Raw genomic sequence first — 19,030 nt, 5'->3', positions numbered from 1 at the left:
TTTGATGTGTTCTGTTTTAGAGTAAATGCTAAGGTCTTATGACCAGGATTGTGTGTGTCTCAAACACCCAAATGCTAAGGTTTTATGACAAAAAGTGTAAATTGTTTAAATATGAACTGCATTTTCTATATTCTAATGTTGTATTTAATCACAAAACAAAGGACTTGACAATTTTAGTTAATAAGTATATCTTGACAGTAGTAAATATTTGGCAATAAATTTTGACATAATCTGTGGTGACCACAAATCTAATAAACACATGGTGTTTGTTTAAGTAGATAGATATGATATGATTTGAATAATTTCAGTTATCAATCAATGTTATATTGTCTCAACAAAATACTGCCTAGTGACAGTGTATAGATAAGAAGGAAACTCAATTGATTTCATTCTGCAATAACTGACTACTAACATGTCATTCATTTCATTTCATTGCCTAACACCGAATTATATATAGATACACACAATACACTGTTGGGGTATTATTCTGTGGATACAATGTAGGGGTATTATTCTGTGGATACAGTGTAGGGGTATTATTATGTGGCTACAGTGTTAGGGTATTATTCTGTGGATACAGTGTAGGGGTATTATTCTGTGGAGACAGTGTAGGGGTATTATGTAGCTAAAATGTAGAGGTATTATTATGTGGTTAAAATGTAGAGGTATTATTCTGTGGATACAGTGTAGGGGTATTATTCTGTGGATACAGTGTTGGGGTATTATTCTGTGGAGACAGTGTTGGGGTATTATTCTGTGGATACAGTGTTAGGGTATTATTCTGTGGAGACAATGTAGGGGTATTATTCTGTGGAGACAGTGTTGGGGTATTATTCTGTGGATACAGTGTAGGGGTATTATTCTGTGGAGACAATGTAGGGGTATTATTCTGTGGAGACAGTGTTGGGGTATTATTCTGTGGATACAGTGTAGGGGTATTATTCTGTGGATGCAGTGTTGGGGTATTATTCTGTGGATACAGTGTAGGGGTATTATTCTGTGGATGCAGTGTTGGGGTATTATTCTGTGGAGACAGTGTTGGGGTATTATTCTGTGGATACAGTGTAGGGGTATTATTCTGTGGAGACAGTGTAGGGGTATTATGTAGCTAAAATGTAGAGGTATTATTATGTGGTTAAAATGTAGAGGTATTATTCTGTGGATACAGTGTTGGGGTATTATTCTGTGGATGCAGTGTTGGGGTACTATTCTGTGGATACAGTGTAGGGGTATTATTCTGTGGATACAGTGTTGGGGTATTATTCTGTGGATACAGTGTAGGGGTATTATTCTGTGGATAGAGTGTTGGGGTATTATTCTGTGGATACAGTGTTGGGGTATTATTTTGTGGATAGTGTTGGGGTATTATTCTGTGGATACAGTGTTGGGGTATTATTTTGTGGATACAGTGTTGGGGTATTATTCTGTGGATACAGTGTTGGGGTATTATTTTGTGGATACAGTGTTGGGGTATTATTCTGTGGATACAGTGTAGGGGTATTATTCTGTGGAGACAACGTAGGGGTATTATTCTGTGGATACACACACACACACACACACACTTTGACATGCCCATAGCATTACTGAATCTTAAGTCAGTTCAGCTGTGTTAAAAAACTGAAAATTACAAAAAAAAATTCATAAATCAAGTATATTAGACAAAAGTATTTTTGATTCTTATACATCCTGGTTTGGTCTAAAATACATTCTAAGATCTGATCTCGCTATAACAATAAATACATCAAACAGATTTGTTAAAGACAGAATTATATTGAGGTATAAAGCTGATAACCAAATACAGACTGAAATGGAGGTACTTTAATTCACTCATACTTTGTCTTTGCTGATTAAATATCATTTTTCACTAATATCAAAGTTTAGGGAAAATATTTGTTGTACTCTAATACATCTACTTTTTGAAATTATTACATAGACAGTCCAAAGAAACTAAATTCAGCAAAATCAAGTGATTTGAGTATAAAGTACTTAACCAAGTGTACAAAGAACTTACTACAGGTAGTATTGTTTTACACACATATATTCTGTACTCACTGTTCTCCCGACTCCCCCCTCCCCTCCCACCCACCCACCCACATACAAATACACAAATGATACTTTATATTCTAGTGCACAATACAAGGCTTCTATTGCCTCCTATTGTGCACTATATAAATATTTTACACTTACCCATTTGTTTTACAAGTTTTTTCCATTTCAAAAATATGACACCTGCCTAACTCAAATAATGACACTGTCCCTAGTGACTTTGAATGACATAGTAAGACTTCTTACATTTAAATGTCTATGTCAACTCTTCACTGAAATTCACAAGTGGTAGCTGTCAACCCAATCTCATCTACAAGATATATCACAAGAGGGCGCTGTTCTATAAGAAAGATCAGCTGGTGTCTGACTGAAACTTTGAATCTCACTTCAAAACTAAGATAAACAGTTGCTATTTGTATATTGAAGCACAAAAATGCCAAATTTGATAAAATTTGGTCAATTTTAGGTAAAGTGAATCTACCCTGTCTGTGTAGGACTAATAACACACTAATAACATGTCAAAGGTCATAAGATATGAATGATTGTTGCCATGGAAACTTCATGTTCACTTTCTGAAATATATTGACAGCCACAAATTGAGAGAAAGAAATATTAATACAATTCATTTGATTTCACTGTCTCTTTGATATTCTCATACCCTTGGGTTATTTGTTGTATTCTTTACAATGGCAAGTCTCAAAACTAACAATGTAGGAAATATAACCCCTCCCCTCCTCAAATCAGAAGTATCCCTAACTTAGTCATTGATAGCAGTTATCTATCTCCAATGCAGTTCTGCACATGCCAGCATGGAAGATACTGGAACATGATCATATTTTAAAGATGCAAACATGTAATTTGCCTGGATGATGTGAACAATATTTAGTCAATGTGACCAAAGCCAATGGCAAATGATATATTGATTGTAACAATACCAAGGTAATTACAATCTAACACTCACAACATTTTTTGTTGCTTTGACTCATGGCATCCAATGCAATGCTTGACTTGAAAAATAAACAATACTGTAAATATCATCTGAGAAGGACATGAGAAGGACTATATATATATCATGAACAATCTAAACTTCTATTTTTCAAAACAGAAACACAGTATAAATCCTGGTAATAAAGTAAAGCAAACAAAAAAGGTTTAAAGTAGGATACCATGGATCAAGGTCTGAATGTGATTGAATTATGCTAATGATATGTTAATTACATGCTAATTTAATCAGTGACTTTGGCACTTAGACTAGCACTTGGTGCTCTTTCCAGCAGTTCAGGATGTAAAACAAAGTCTCTTTTAAATGGTCGATGTCTAGCCACTTTCCTCATACTTGTGAAATCTTCTTTTTTCATTTGACTGTAGTCTGTTATATGATAATGTGGTGCATGATTAGGTGGTTGTGGTTTTGATCGACTGTCTATCGTGTGAAATAACTTGGCTATGGCTCTGGCCTCTGAAATACACAAACCAAGAAATAAATTTAGTCTTCATGTCTTGAATGATATTTCATAATATTTATGAGTAAAAGTGTGTCAACCCAAATCATACACTTGTTACAGTAGAGAAGCTCTTCTCACTCTCTATCACATGCACTGCACACTACCGATAGCTTCTATACATTTCAACTTAATACTCAGTCAATTCTACATCAGCTGCAATCTCCATGTTATATGGTACATTGTATCTTTGTCTTGTTTCCATGGTAACTAACCTTCTGCACCTGCTCCTTTGAGGTATCTTCTAAGGGATGGTTGGAACTGTGGTCTGACATGTTCACGTACTGCATCCTCAGCATATTTCCTTTGGTTTGTGTCATGTACCATCTCCATGACAGCATCCTGATCTAAAAATTGCAATGTTTGACATTTCTCATCAGACAAGTACATAGTTGCTAAATTCACACATGAACATTTATATTTCAAAAAATTAACTTTTTTGTTTCGTAAACATTGAAAAAATATGGCAAAATTTCAATATCTGACTATACTAGCTATGCAATACAATCACTTCAAAAGTTTTACATGTAATGGGATTAAAAAACCTATTTTACATCTCTGTACATGTTTTATAACACTGTTAACAGATACCTCACAATGTCTATACCAACAAAGTTACCACTTTATGTTGTCTAGGTTTACCCTTCAGTACAGTGCCCTCTATGTTGTAAACTGCAATTTACCTTGTCTACTGGCTACTTTCATCCATGCCTCAGCAGCCTGGGCTGACTTTGGACTCATGAGTGTCCTCACAGCCTGTTGAGAAATATAACAAGGCAATATTACATCATAGTTTTCATTATTAGGTGTAAAAACTGAAATTAAACTTTGTGTATCAGTACCACAGAAATGATAAACTACAGTTATCGCTGTGAAAATAAAAAAAAAACACACACACATACATACAAAAAAACATTTATATTTTTGTTATGGGGAGCAAATGTCATTCATCCATCATCATTCATGATTTTAAGTCATTAAGCTGCTGAAGTTGAGTGTGTCTATTTGATTTCATATTGTGAGAACAAATTATCAAACCATTACGACGGCAAAACATTCAAACAGAGCCTTCAAACAAAAAAGAAATTCTTTATGATGAATAACTTCCTCTAAACCAAATTAAACTCATAATTATGTATAGGAATCAAATATCATCACAAATCAAATACTGAATTCACTTACAAAAACACACATACTTGCAATAAAGCACACTCACTCACACAAATCAAACACTCACTCATAAACTACACACACACAACACTATATATAGATACTTAATGATCACTAAAGTACTATTCACCATAATCAGATTGCCAACTACAATTTAGAACGGGATGATTTTCTAAAATCAAAGTCTGTCAATCTCACAATTTGTGCCACACAAAAAAACTCTCTGCCATCAATTACTTAAATGAATGAGAGAAAATGTACATAATTTTCTACTTTCTACCATGACCAAAACAGAAAAATAGCAGTTCAATTGAGTTGATTTTCTACTTTATACTGTGACCACAGAGTCAGGCGGTTTGATTGAGTTGATTTTCTACTTTATACTGTGACCACAGAGTCAGGCGGTTCAATTGAGTTGATTTTCTACTTTATACTGTGACCACAGAGTCAGGCGGTTTGATTGAGTTGATTTTCTACTTTATACTGTGACCACAGAGTCAGGCGGTTCAATTGAGTTGATTTTCTACTTTATACTGTGACCACAGAGTCAGGCGGTTTGATTGAGTTGATTTTCTACTTTATACTGTGACCACTGAGTCAGGCGGTTCAATTGAGTTGATTTCACTCTATTCAGATTGTATGCCAGTTCTAATGAAGTAAGTCTAGCAAAGAATAACTAACACGCTACAGTGAATGCTTGTGAAGTGTTACCCCTAGGCAACTCATAAATGTCATTTCTTCTTAACTTTCAGTCTAGAGATAGGATATAAGCTGGTACAAAGTTTTCATCTCATTTCAAGGGTATATTCTACATATTTATACATAAATGGTTTGAATAAGTCATATCACATAAATACTAACAAATGGGCCTTTGTTTAATACAGGAGGCTTATAAAGTTGCTTACTTCATAAGTAAATCTATCAAATCATTAATGAAAACTAACATATTTGTTACCTAAGGCACAACTCATAAACATTATGCCTTGTTACCTAAGGCACAACTCATAAACATTATGACTTGTTACCTAAGGCACAACTCATAAACATTATGCCTTGTTACCTAAGGCACAACTCATAAACATTATGCCTTGTTACCTAAGGCACAACTCATAAACATTATGCCTTGTTACCTAAGGCACAACTCATAAACATTATGCCTTGTTACCTAAGGCACAACTCATAAACATTATGCCTTGTTACCTAAGGCACAACTCATAAACATTATGCCTTGTTACCTAAGGCACAACTCATAAACATTATGCCTTCACACTATCAGGTTTTAAAGAGGATTTCAGTCAATTGAATGTAATGTAACAAGTAAACAAATATAACGTTTTTGTTTACTTTTCAGGTAAATAAAATTGAATGTAATGTAACAAGATAACAAATATAATGTTTTTGTTTACTTTTCAGGTAAATAAAAAAGAAAACTCATTTCATATATTTTCATGAATGGCTTGAATAAATCATAACACTTAACAGAAAACACACACACACACACACACACACACACACACATATACATGTTAAGATATAAATATGAAAAACACCAAAATAAGTTATAAACAGTTGATAGCAATCAAATAATGTCATTACAGAAGTGTGGTAGGTTAGGGAAAAAACAGGGAAAAGAAGTTGAGAACCAAATCAAATATCCAAATGATATGAAAAGTAGTGCTTGGATCAAAATTATGCTTACCCAGCTGGGAAAATACTCTGGGAGCTAGCATTGGTAGGGAAATAAATGGAGTTATATGAAGGAATGGGAACAAGGGAATAAATAGTTGATTTGACTATAAATGGGAAGGAGATTGAAATCAAGGTGAGGGGGAAAACAGTGCATGCATAGTTACAAAGAGATATAATGTGAAAGTTAATATTTTAAAGTTAGAATTCTGGAGATAACAAAATCTGTGAACACACTTCAAAAGACACAATTTTAAACTAACTGATTTTTCAGATTTGTTGCTTTCTTTTCATTGAAAATTTGGGACAGATTCAAATATATAAGTATTTTGGATTCCACATGTGTTAACAGTACAGTTCTTAATTGTATCAACAAACAATGATAGAAATAGAGATTAAAGAGTTTATTCACATTATTTTCATATTATAAATTTTTGTTTAGTTTTATTTTCTTCCTTCCACAGTAATTTTTAGCACATTGATTATAAAAAAAAACCTTGCCAAATTTAATATTTGAGATTCCTATAAACACAGTAGTGTAGGGAACAATAAATGTGTATTATATCAGTTTTATTTCCCAATTCATCTGAGATACTAACCATGTACATGTACATGTAATGAGATTATGAACATTTTTAGTTCTGCTTGGTTTGAAATGATTCCTTTTAATACCCACACAAAATGACAATACTTATAGTCTGCATGCATACATACACACAAATATAACCATTTCTATACAATCAAATTACATTGCAGTATCTCAAGACATTTCAGTATACATCATAATGTTAGTTGTTGCCATAACAACAATTTCCATATTGGGTTGAACTAATTCAACCTCTACTGCTTTCAATGAAATCATCTTCTGACATTCTTCTATATCCATGGCAACCAATAAAACTAATTAAAATTGCATCAAATGTTCTACATGTGTCCTAATTGCCAGAGTTAATTTCCGCAGTAATATAATTCTGCCAATACAATATAATAGAGCTGCTCATAATCTTAACTTATCATTCATAACAGCTGCTTTTTCTCTGCTGTGTTTGTCATGGAATGCAATAACAACTTCTAAAGCAATTCATTCTTTCCTTCCTCTGAAAAATTGTGAATTTCCGGCATTCTTGTGAGGTGTTATGTGAATTTGATATTATCCGTCATCTAAGCTTGCTTTTCCTTTCTAGTTGTATCGATCACTGAATAAATTCCAATCTATCTCGACTGAAAACCAATTCTATAATCAGATATTGGTATCACTAATGTTAGGTTACCATGGTGATAATAGCCATAAGATGCTTCAACAATTTTACTATCACCAGATTGGTATTATAGATATTTGGTAACAGATTAATCAATCAATAAATACCATTTTCAAGTCAAACACAGTCCTCTCCTCAAAAATGAAACAAAATATTTGTATTGAATGGCTGACTGCTGTACAACAAAACCACACTGTTCTCCCCACAAAATAATGGAATAATCATAAATTAAATGATGCATAGTGTTGTCAATGAATGTTTTATAATGCTAACAGAAATTTCAGATTTATTAGAAATAATATCTAGGATAGGATGGGATGGGATGGGATGGGATGGGATAGGATAGGATGGGATGGGATGGGATAGGATGGGATGGGATAGGATAGGATAGGATGGGATAGGATAGATTGTTCTAACTAATATGTATTTGAATTTTTACTGAATTAATTGTCATAATTTGTACATGTTATATACTTGATATTAATTGTGTCATAATTTGTACATGTTATATACCTGAATTAATTGTGTCATAATTTGTACATGTTATATACCTGATATTTATTTGACATTTTTGGATGGATATATTTTTGAATGCACACTGTAGAAAAGCCTGACAGTGGAACATCTTGGGTTAAAATGGCCATATAGATGAGGATTGGGTTATTGTGTTGGATTATTAATTAATAAAACTATTTTTTCATGGCTTCCTACTTCAAGTCAATGTGAAACAACAATAAATTAAACATTATTAAATTATTAATGAATTAATAAAACAACTCAATAAATTGCAAAAAAACTTTAAAATGTGTTAAAAGTTTGTTATTGTATGTATACAATAACACAGATTTTACATATTTATGAATCTTTTGCAATTTATTGAGTTTCAAACACAGACTTTGTCAATGTTGTTTCACATTGACTTGAAGTAGGAAGCCATGACAAAATTGTTTTATTAATTAATAATCCAAAATAATAACCCAGTCCTCATCCATATGGCCATTTTAAAGAAAGTATAAATGTGTTATTTTGATATTTTGGTCTGAGGTACTACTTTACACATACCTGATTCTGTTTGTAAGATGACACACTGACAGTAGCTGGTCTACCAATATATTTCTGTCGTAGCATTTGTCTCTGTTTCTGTGTTGGTGCATCACACTTGGCATCAACTGTGAATTAAATAAAAATCATATCATTATTTAATGGCAGACTAGGAAAACAAAGTAGAATGCAATTTGACACAACTATCATAAACTGAATCAGCATTAAAATTTCAAATGGACAATAAGTAAAGTAAATACATAAAAAATGGACCAAAGATAAAATATGAATAAAAAGTTATAAATTTATTTCATTCTAATCATCTATGGTGTATAAATGTATAAGGTAATGCAATACATGCATTAATATTTGGCTATTCTGATATATTATCTCAAATGATAAAATAGTTTTTTAACTACATTTGAAATACTGTTTTTCATTTAATTCTGTGAATGAATACACACATATAAGTTGGAATTGGACGAGATAATTATCCTACATGTACATGTTATTTTCAATAGCTGTATACAATTTGTATCAAACTGACTGACAAGTGCTTTCTTGGATCCAGCTAAAAGCATTTCATATTTCAATACATAAGGAACAATTTAGCACCTTTAATGAAAAATGCAGACACTGCATCAACAAGGTTTTAAAAAAACAGTCTGTATTTCAAGAGTTTTGGCTTATATTGATGACTGTCTATACAAGTTTATAACTAAACTATATTTTGGAAATCTTTCTCGTTTCCACATATATTTCAAAACCTTGAGGAATAAAAAAATGCTACAGCCTTCATCATTCAAACTGTTCAGAAACACCTGCAGAAAATCTTTAATATTAAAACTGTTCTAAAATAACTACATAAAATCTTTAATATTAAAACTGTTCTAAAATAACTACATAAAATCTTTAATATTAAAACTGTTCTAAAATAACTACATAAAATCTTTAATATTAAAACTGTTCTGAAATAACTACATAAAATCTTTAACATAATAAATGTAAGAAAGACCTGAATAAATTTCTGATATTAAAATTGTTCAGAAACAGTTACATAAAACATTTAATATTAAAACTGTTTAGAAACACGTGTACAAAAACTGTAATATGAAAATTGATGACAAATAGTACTCACTTCTATAGGCATCTTTGCTAAGGGCTGCATTGGCATTATGGAATCCAGGTACAGTTCTTAGTCTACATGATAAAAACACCCTGGTAACAAAGAATTAAATAAAATGAATGTTAATGAAAAATAAATCAAAATAAGTCAACACATACATGTACTTTCTCAAAACTCAATCTGCACAAATACTGGTAATCGTTAAAACTAGCGCCAATGGTATTGTAGCACAACTGTATTTAGCTGTTGTTATGAACATGGTCTTGTTGCTAGGGATATTTCAAACATGTTTGGCATTATTATTACATACAGATAAAGATAAGAAACAGAATGGGTGGGAAGAATTATTGGTATGACTGTATCATTATTATTACATACAGATAAAGATAAGATAAGATGCAACACGACTATAGACCGTATAAAAAATTTACAATTCTATTTGGGTACATAAGTGTAATAAAAATATTACAGAACACTACACAATGAAATAGGCTAATGTTAGAAGTATTATAAGTAAAATAATTTTCTTGATTAAATAACTGTAAATGAGTTTAGACACATACAGAGAGAGAGAGTTTAGATACATACAGACAGCAATTATAATCCCTTTTTGTTTTGATTGCATTAAAATCTAAATTGCTCTTTCTTTTCTATACTATTGAAATCTGAATTGATATTGTAAATGACACTAAATAATTTATCTCTTTTCTTTGTCTATAGTTTGCAATGTATCAAATGGTATTCTACGTCTTCTATTTATTATATTACAATTTTTACAAAATCTATTTTCAACAGGAGTTTTGGGTTGTGTTTGTCATCCCTTCTCACTTGCCATTGTTTTGATAACTATCATGTAGTTTTCTGGTTCCAGTCAATGTTTGTTGGTACTTTGTCTATTGTCTATATTCAGTAAGGGAGTATGAAACAACTTGAATCTTTGACTACATGTACTTGTTTATATCTAATTAGCTGTCATACATCAACATACAAGTTGTATTTGAAAACTACACATTGACAGTCCTATACAGTCAACAAGTTGTAAGTTGTCATACCACAATATATTGACAGTCATATACAGTCAACAAGTTGTAAGTTGTCATACCACAATATATTGACAGTCCTATACAGTCAACAAGTTGTAAGTTGTCATACCACAATATATTGACAGTCCTATACAGTCAACAAGTTGTAAGTTGTCATACCACAATATATTGACAGTCCTATACAGTCAACAAGTTGTAAGTTGTCATACCACAATATATTGACAGTCCTATACAGTCAACAAGTTGTAAGTTGTCATACCACAATATATTGACAGTCATATACAGTCAACAAGTTGTAAGTTGTCATACCACATATTGACAGTCCTATACAGTCAACAAGTTGTAAGTTGTCATACCACATATTGACAGTCATATACAGTCAACAAGTTGTAAGTTGTCATACCAGGCTTCAAAGCACATATTATGGTATGTTCAATATGACAACTTGTACTATTGACTGAGTAAAGTCCTACAGTTTGCTATTCAAATTACAAGTATTATCCTATACATTATAAAACTCAGACTCCCCTATACATTATAAGTTAGCTTTACTGAAGAAATATCTACATTTATTATAAATGAAGTTCTAGTAGGGCAATAAAGGAAAACACTAAGAATATATAAATACTGTGAACTGATCTTGAGAATATCAAACAGTTGGACGTAATGGTTGCTTAGCAACCATTTTCATTGACAACACCGCCTGGGTCACGAGGTCATCACAACAGATTACTCCCTAAGGAATGACTTGTCAAGTTTCATTTTCATGACAATATGTATTAGATTGTTCACATTGTTCCCCTAAAAGTGAAATATAACAGCAGACAAAATTCCCTTTGAAAGGACTTTCTATAGCTACACTAATAACTGTATTTGCAGTAAATGTCATAGTTTTCTATATTGCCATACCGAGGAAATAGTCTGTCTGTCATTGTCAACCACTGTCTATTTTGTCATATATTGTCTGTTGAAGATCAAAATTGTTCACCAAATTTGGGGATTTGTGACAACCCTTTTGTAGATACACTGTATACATATATTTCCCTTCATTGTTCAACTGTTCAGTTAGAGGTCAGCCTACAGACAGGAGTTCAAATTAGGCTTAAAACTTAAATGTCAAAAACCATTATCTGCCAGGGTTAACAATAGAACATTTTGGTGCAGAACAAAAAAAAAGGTGATCTTATTTAATAATCCTTAGAACTACTACATGTACATTGGTAATACATATTACTATAAATATCAGAGTCTAGGGTTCAGCCCTTAGGCCTAAAATATCAAAGAGTTGCCACACCATTTTACCTTTGTCAGACCATGGTCAGACAATAATACTTTACACAATTGTCCAATACAGCAATGTTATCAACACACCTATTGCAACTATAAATCTTGTTTGCTAAGATAATGGAACAACCTAACTACAGTAGCACTGTTTTGTGTATAAACTAAACATATTTGAAAAGCATAAGTGGTAGCTCTCCTGTTAAATTGTAAGACATTCATGACTTTTCAGCAATTGTGTACATCACCACAGTGGCCATGTCTAAACTATCTGAAAATGCTTTGTCTGTCTGTCTGTCTGTCTGTCTGTCTGTCTCTGTCTGTCCCCCACCCTGTATTCTCTGTATTCTTCTGGGTAAAATTATTCATCAGCTACATGTAGGTAAATCTGATGAATTGTGAATTCAGTATGCATATACTCAAGTACCATTGGTCAGTTTGGATTAATTATCTTTATGTGAACATTCACTAGTTTTTCACATATTTTCCATATCAGTCATGCCATTTGTCACATATACGTTGATAAATTGAACCTGATGTAGGAATAATAATACCTAAAGTATAGGGTGAGTGGGATAGACAAAGATAAATCTATTTCTTGATGTATCATGTGATAGCTATTACATTTGTTATGCCAAACTATGTAATATACATATATACATGCTTCTAGTTACATACCATATAAAAATATGTAAGGTGAGTATTAATTTTTTTAATTTGTTATCCTTCTATTGAGGGAATACAAGGGGATGCCATCTGTATTTCTATGTCACTTATCACAATTTCAAACTTGAAAATAGTACCTGACTGAAGTGTGGAGTTGAAAATTTTTGTTTGTGTTTGGAACAAAACTTTAATTGAATACTATCACTATTTGCTTTTCACAGATATTTAACTCAAAACGTAAACAAGTTTAGGTCAGCTTAGAAAACCTAAATACTAAGGGTCTAGTATACATATACTGTTGTTGTGTTTGCTTAGCCACCTATATCTGAGTTGTCTTAATAAAAAGCAAAGTCCTGCTTGCAAACAGAAGAAGCAGGGACTTGATTCAGACTTTAAGAACAACAGTCAGAATGGAGTCCCAAGGATTTGTGAACTGACTACAATCTGTCAGTATAGACTATTCACAGTATCAGTGCTGTCATTCCTAAATAATTGGACAAAAAGGTCTGTACTACTTACTTGTATGTCTACAATTATTTGGGATGGGCTGAAACCACAGAGAATAAGACATTCAAGTAAACACTCTATCCATAGCAAATTGAGATATGTCACCTAAAAGAACTAGTCAGCCTGAACCATGCTATCCCATTGTATTCAGGTAACTGAGGGAACAGGGTAACAATGTATTACAATGTATCTATGTGTTACAGTTATAGTTGACTGGTAACATTCAAGATGGGTTCAGTTTACAGCTAACAGTTTTAATCTTCTACAGTTATGCTAAGACTTTAATCCAAGCCTCCTTCAAGTTGCTTCAACAAATATTTATGTCTCTATTTTTGTAACCATATACAATCTAAATCTTTTAGTTACACAAAACTGCAACATACATTTGTACATGTACATGTATGGGAGTGACATAAACCAGAATACAGTGTGACCAATAATAACAGAACAAAAAGGATATTTTTTTAGCTTTGTGGTTATGATGGTTATGTACTTGATGGTGGTAGTAAACCCATTGAAGTGTGTATTACTTTTGACATTACCATTCATATATGTGTACTATCTATCACCTTCAGTAAGGTCCAAATTCACAGGGTTGACACCAATATTTTTTGTCATATTTAATTAAGGAGATGATATAAACTTCTCTATTGAGTTGGTTATTTAGGAACCATACCAACCATAGCATTACAACATGTACACCACTCATCATGATGATCAGAACCTCCAGTACAGTGTACAGTGTACAGTACTTTTTGGAGAACTCACTAGATTTTACAAATGTAACTATGTACGATAACAAACACAGTCCTTCTATTGTAAAAAGTGTATAAAAAGTATGTTATTCTACATACAATAACAAATATTTTACACATTTTAAAATTTTTTTGCAATGTATTGAGTTACACACAGACTTAATATATGTTGTCTCACATTGATTTTTCTAGTGGGAAGAAATGATAAAATTGTTTTATAAATTAAAAATCCAAAAAAGATACCCAGTCTTCATTCATTATGGCCACTTTAAGTTTAACACTTTAGGCTTTCCCAACTACCAATACTTCACAACAATGACGAACTCCACAAAGCATTGTAAATGGTGTAATTTACTACTATACCTATTAAATTTACATTTCTTTAAAATTTATTGTTTGGTAAACCACACAGAAAAGAGACTGTTTGATTTATATGTATGTGCACATTGCATATCAAGCCTTGATACAGGAGATTGACCTGTGTTGTTCACTCAGTTGAACTGAATGACAATAATCCTACTTACAACCATACAACCTATTCTATGCTGTCACAGATTTACAGCAGTCTTGCCAATTCACATTGCGAAAGTAAAGTAAATCTTAACAAAAGTAAAGAAAAGACTAGCAGTTATTGTAAATGTAACTGTACTGATCGTCATACAGTTTATGGGTGTGTTGAACTCTGAATATAGTGGTAGCATAGCGGCACCTACTTACATACAAATGTACTGGGTAGATCTGTGATATGGATAAGAATGAGTGTACAAAATGTAGTTAGTAGAGTCACACAAACTACAATATAGTAATGAACAAAGTCAACTCATATATTCCACTAACAACTAGAAGTGGACATTTGGCTTCCTATCACCATGGTGATGATGATCTCAGGTAGTTCTGACTGAGGCAACACTACTACATCTCCATAGTTTCTGCAGTTTTCAAAGTTATTTTATCAGATTTCTTAATTGTATGTTTTAGTCATTTCTACTGCTCAGGTGATTTCTTTTTGTCATTTTAAACATGTATGTTGAAGCATAAAATTAGGGTTGATGATTCAGTCACATGCAAAAAATTTCTTGCATATGAAGAAATATTATTGTGGCAGGGTTCCCCTACAGACATCAAATACAAATGAAACATTATACATACAGCTGAAACATGTAGATTTATCAACCTTAATTTTTTGCTTCAACATACATACAATGTACCTGTAAAGATGATAAAAAAGAAACCAGCTGAGCAGTAAATTTTGAGATTGATATCACTGTTAAAACACAAATAACAACAATGCCTCAAGTACTGATTTGACAGCTTGATAAGTTTGGTGGTTTTTTAATAGCCTTGATGTACGTACATGTCAACTACCACTTCAGGAGTTTTGCAAGACAGAAAAATTGTTGGATTGTGTGATTCACAGATGTCCACAAATGTAACATGTACCAATGTTTTTACTAAGTTTTAGAACCCTGGCAACAGAAAAAGGGTAAAGGGTATACATTTGTACACATGTACAGTACATGTACATGTAGTGATATATCACAAACTTCTGATATTTTTCCCTTCCACTTTACCACAATTTTGGTGTGAACTCCAGTGTGTGACAAGGCAACTTAAGTGAATCTGACAAACTATTCATTATTACAAATGTTGATGTACAGAGACAGAAACTACATGTATTATATTATGCACACTGAGTCAGTTGATAAACACCACCAGTAACACACAAACTCTGTACTCTTGTCAGGGAAGTACAGATTATCTTGACAAGTGTGAATTATTATACCAAAATATAAAGATCAGAGATAAACAGGTCTTGAGTTAACACAGGGTTACAGCTACACACTACTCCCGCTATTTCCTGATGTATCACCCTTAGTAACAGACATTGACAAGTACACTCATCTAATAAATTATTTATAATGTTTATCTGCATGTCTTTCATTTGACATTGATTCTTACTGCTAGGCATGTTTGTCATGTTTCATTCTTTCAACACAACAAAAAGTGAGTGGTAATGAGAAATTTATGTTCCTGTGTCTATTGTTTGGACATGCCAATTGCACTAATGACTAAAATTTAAACTTTACTGTTGCAATAAAACGTTGAAGGCTATAACAATGTTAGAAGACAGACTGAGCTAATACATGGCTGGTTGTATACATGTTAACTTGATACATCAACTCTTTTGTTCATAGGATTTCTCCAAAGCTATAAAAGAATAGAAGGCTCCTATATCAATTACTTTCTTAGTGTCAATACAACAAAATCAATCATTTCAATTTTTACAACAATCTGTGAAATATTCAAAGTTTCTTAAGTTTTGTTAGTATCCATTAAATCATATTATGACCTCACTCAGGTACAATGTATTTATCATTGCATGTAAACACAAGGTGTAATAAATAATACAATGTATCTTACACTAGTAATTGCTGTCTTGAATTCTCATTAAATGTAGTTTGTGTTTATAAATATGTTCCAATGCCATCTTTTATACTATATTGACTTGACAGACATTCTAAATCTTACCTGTAGAATGTTGATATTTTAAAACTTTAAGATACTAATAACTTGACAAATATTATTCATTGGTCATTTTTCAACAGCAACAAAAGAAACAAAGGTCTTTCTAACATTAAAAGAGTCTACACATTGAATAACTGTTTGTTTCATCCAAATTAGAACATAATTGTATATTCAAAACCACTTCTACAGCAACACTTGGCCTTTGTTGTCACTATTATATTACAATTGTGTACATCACCTAAAACATAACTCACACTAGTACAAGGCAAACAAATAGGGGTAACACTCATCAATACATTTAAATAAGATACATACTCAAAAAATGGTGTTGAAACTATTCCAGTTTCCAGTGTTGAAGACCTATTACAACATTTTATGTGTGTCATATGACTCTAAACTACACAATACTAAGGTAGTGTTATTTCCACTGTCATGTAAGTATTCAATACCTTCTACATAGAAAACTATGCTATTGATTTTTCTTTCACACAAGCTTCCAGCATATCAATGGACATTACACAATATCACATTTGAAAACGATTAAGGTAAGCACGCCACAGGAAATATTTGGAAGTGCTTTATTTCTTTCCCTTCCAATTAACTAACAGACTTAATAATGTCCCCAAAACAACTGTTTACTCAAGTTTTGTCCACTTCAAAGAGGAGTTTACTTAGCTGTCTTTAGCAAGGGATGTAGAGTAAATGTTAGCAAAGCACAAACTACCTTCTATACTAAGAAAAAAATGTCTCTTGTTCATTCAAACAAGTAAAGGGTTCTCTGTGTTTGCATAATTGAGGCTATAAGAGGGTTGGGGAGTCCCAGAGGCAACAAAAATATGTATAGCACATCTCATTATGATGTTGGGATAAAAAACTATCACAAATTACTATAGTAAAATACTCAATCTCATTCATTTAGAAAGCTTGGAATGTTTCGGTCAAAATTATCATTGAATTGATGCATAGATCTGAGGAGATAAGTTCTCTCTACAAGAAAATCTTTTAAAATTGACCAAACCTGCCTTTACAAAATAGAAAGTAAGTTACATACAGGAACACAATGTATTTTAGATGGAATGTGTCAAACTGTATATTGTCAATGCACAACTTCAAGTTAGAGGGCCGCAAATTTCAATCCAAGGTTATCACATGAGTGTTACCCTAATAAGATTTACATGGGATCGTTCTTTTCTGGACCAACCTTTTCTATCGAACTGCCAAACACCATCTACACTTTAATCTGAAGTTGGTAAATTTAGGATACAAACAGTAGAGGATTATTGATAAAATCATGAAGGTACATGTGGGTGGAGGGTCTATGATGTATCTAAGGTCTCCCCTTATACACCCATGATAAAATTAAACAGTACAGACTGTTTTTTCTTACTTTCATTGACATGACTGTTTTTGTCCAGTTGCAATGACTCTCACTGAAGAGATCGACATGTCAATATAAACGTCTTAATTTCATTTAAATATTTCACCTGCAACCTTATTTTTTATTAAATATTTTTTTCTGCGAACATTACACATGTAGCAATTAACATTTCAGTAGTGCACTTTTGTTTGCTATGTCGAGCTAACGGACTCCCTGAATTACTTTTATCTATTAATGTTTGTTTGTGGGGCCTATAGCTGAATGTCACTAAAAAGAAAAATATTTGACGAGACGAATCCGTCGTCTGCCCAACGCTTGAGAGCTGTGTGGTGAGTTATTGAATAGGCGTGATGTTCACCTTTTTAAAAAAATCTAACCAAGTTATGGGTTAAAGAGGGACACATTCACTTCACATAAATTGTTTTAATGTCCCATATCTCACAGTTTGGATATCTATAAACGTTCATACAAATGAATATGTACAAAGACTTACAGTGGGGGGTGTGGATTATTCCTCCTGTGTGGTGAAGTCGGTCGCATTTTAGCTGGTTCGTCCTGGGGTTTCTGATAGAATGAGTGTGTATATGTTGTTGGTCGAATATTTGGAGTCTTCGTCCAGTCTCTCAAATCGGCGTCCCAAGCAGCCTTAGCTTCCCGCTTTACTTCTTCCAGTACATGTGGCTCGAGATCTCTTCCGGGACCATGGAATATGTTGCGATGCCTGTAGCCCGACATCATCGGATCTGCGGATTTAGAACGAAAACGAGAGACAGGATCTCCATAACCAGGTAATATATGCCCGGTAGTCATAATTGTTTGCTTATTTGGCCAAAAATAGTCAGTTGAAAATGAATATTTGTTAACTGTGCTAAGTAATATCCCGGGAAAACATCAAACACTACATTAACATTGTAGGCATGTACACAGTGTCCGCTGTGGTCTATGGCAACACTATTATACATGCAAATGAGGTCAAAATATTTATAAGTCAACAGGTGGTAGGGCACTCTCGCGAGATATGTTGAGATTACAGTAGTCATACGT

At 32.7% G+C, this 19,030-nt stretch overlaps 1 protein-coding gene across 1 annotated transcript; it reads right to left on the bottom strand.

The window, feature by feature from the left end:
• Positions 1 to 2,091: 2,091 nt before the first annotated feature.
• On the bottom strand, positions 2,092 to 18,906 carry LOC144438915 (uncharacterized). The gene is made up of 6 exons (XM_078128143.1): positions 18,480 to 18,906; positions 9,843 to 9,922; positions 8,726 to 8,832; positions 4,232 to 4,304; positions 3,764 to 3,895; positions 2,092 to 3,505 (listed from the first exon to the last, which is right to left on the bottom strand). Exons 1-6 carry the CDS (start codon positions 18,794 to 18,796, stop codon positions 3,273 to 3,275), a joined length of 942 nt encoding a protein of 313 aa, XP_077984269.1. The 5' UTR covers positions 18,797 to 18,906; the 3' UTR covers positions 2,092 to 3,272.
• Positions 18,907 to 19,030: the final 124 nt, after the last annotated feature.

This window comes from Glandiceps talaboti, chromosome 8, assembly GCF_964340395.1.
Source record: "Glandiceps talaboti chromosome 8, keGlaTala1.1, whole genome shotgun sequence".
Classification (NCBI taxonomy): Eukaryota; Metazoa; Hemichordata; class Enteropneusta; family Spengelidae; genus Glandiceps; species Glandiceps talaboti.
The sequence above is the reverse complement of the archived record's forward strand: the minus strand, read 5'-3'. Positions and strand labels throughout refer to the sequence as shown.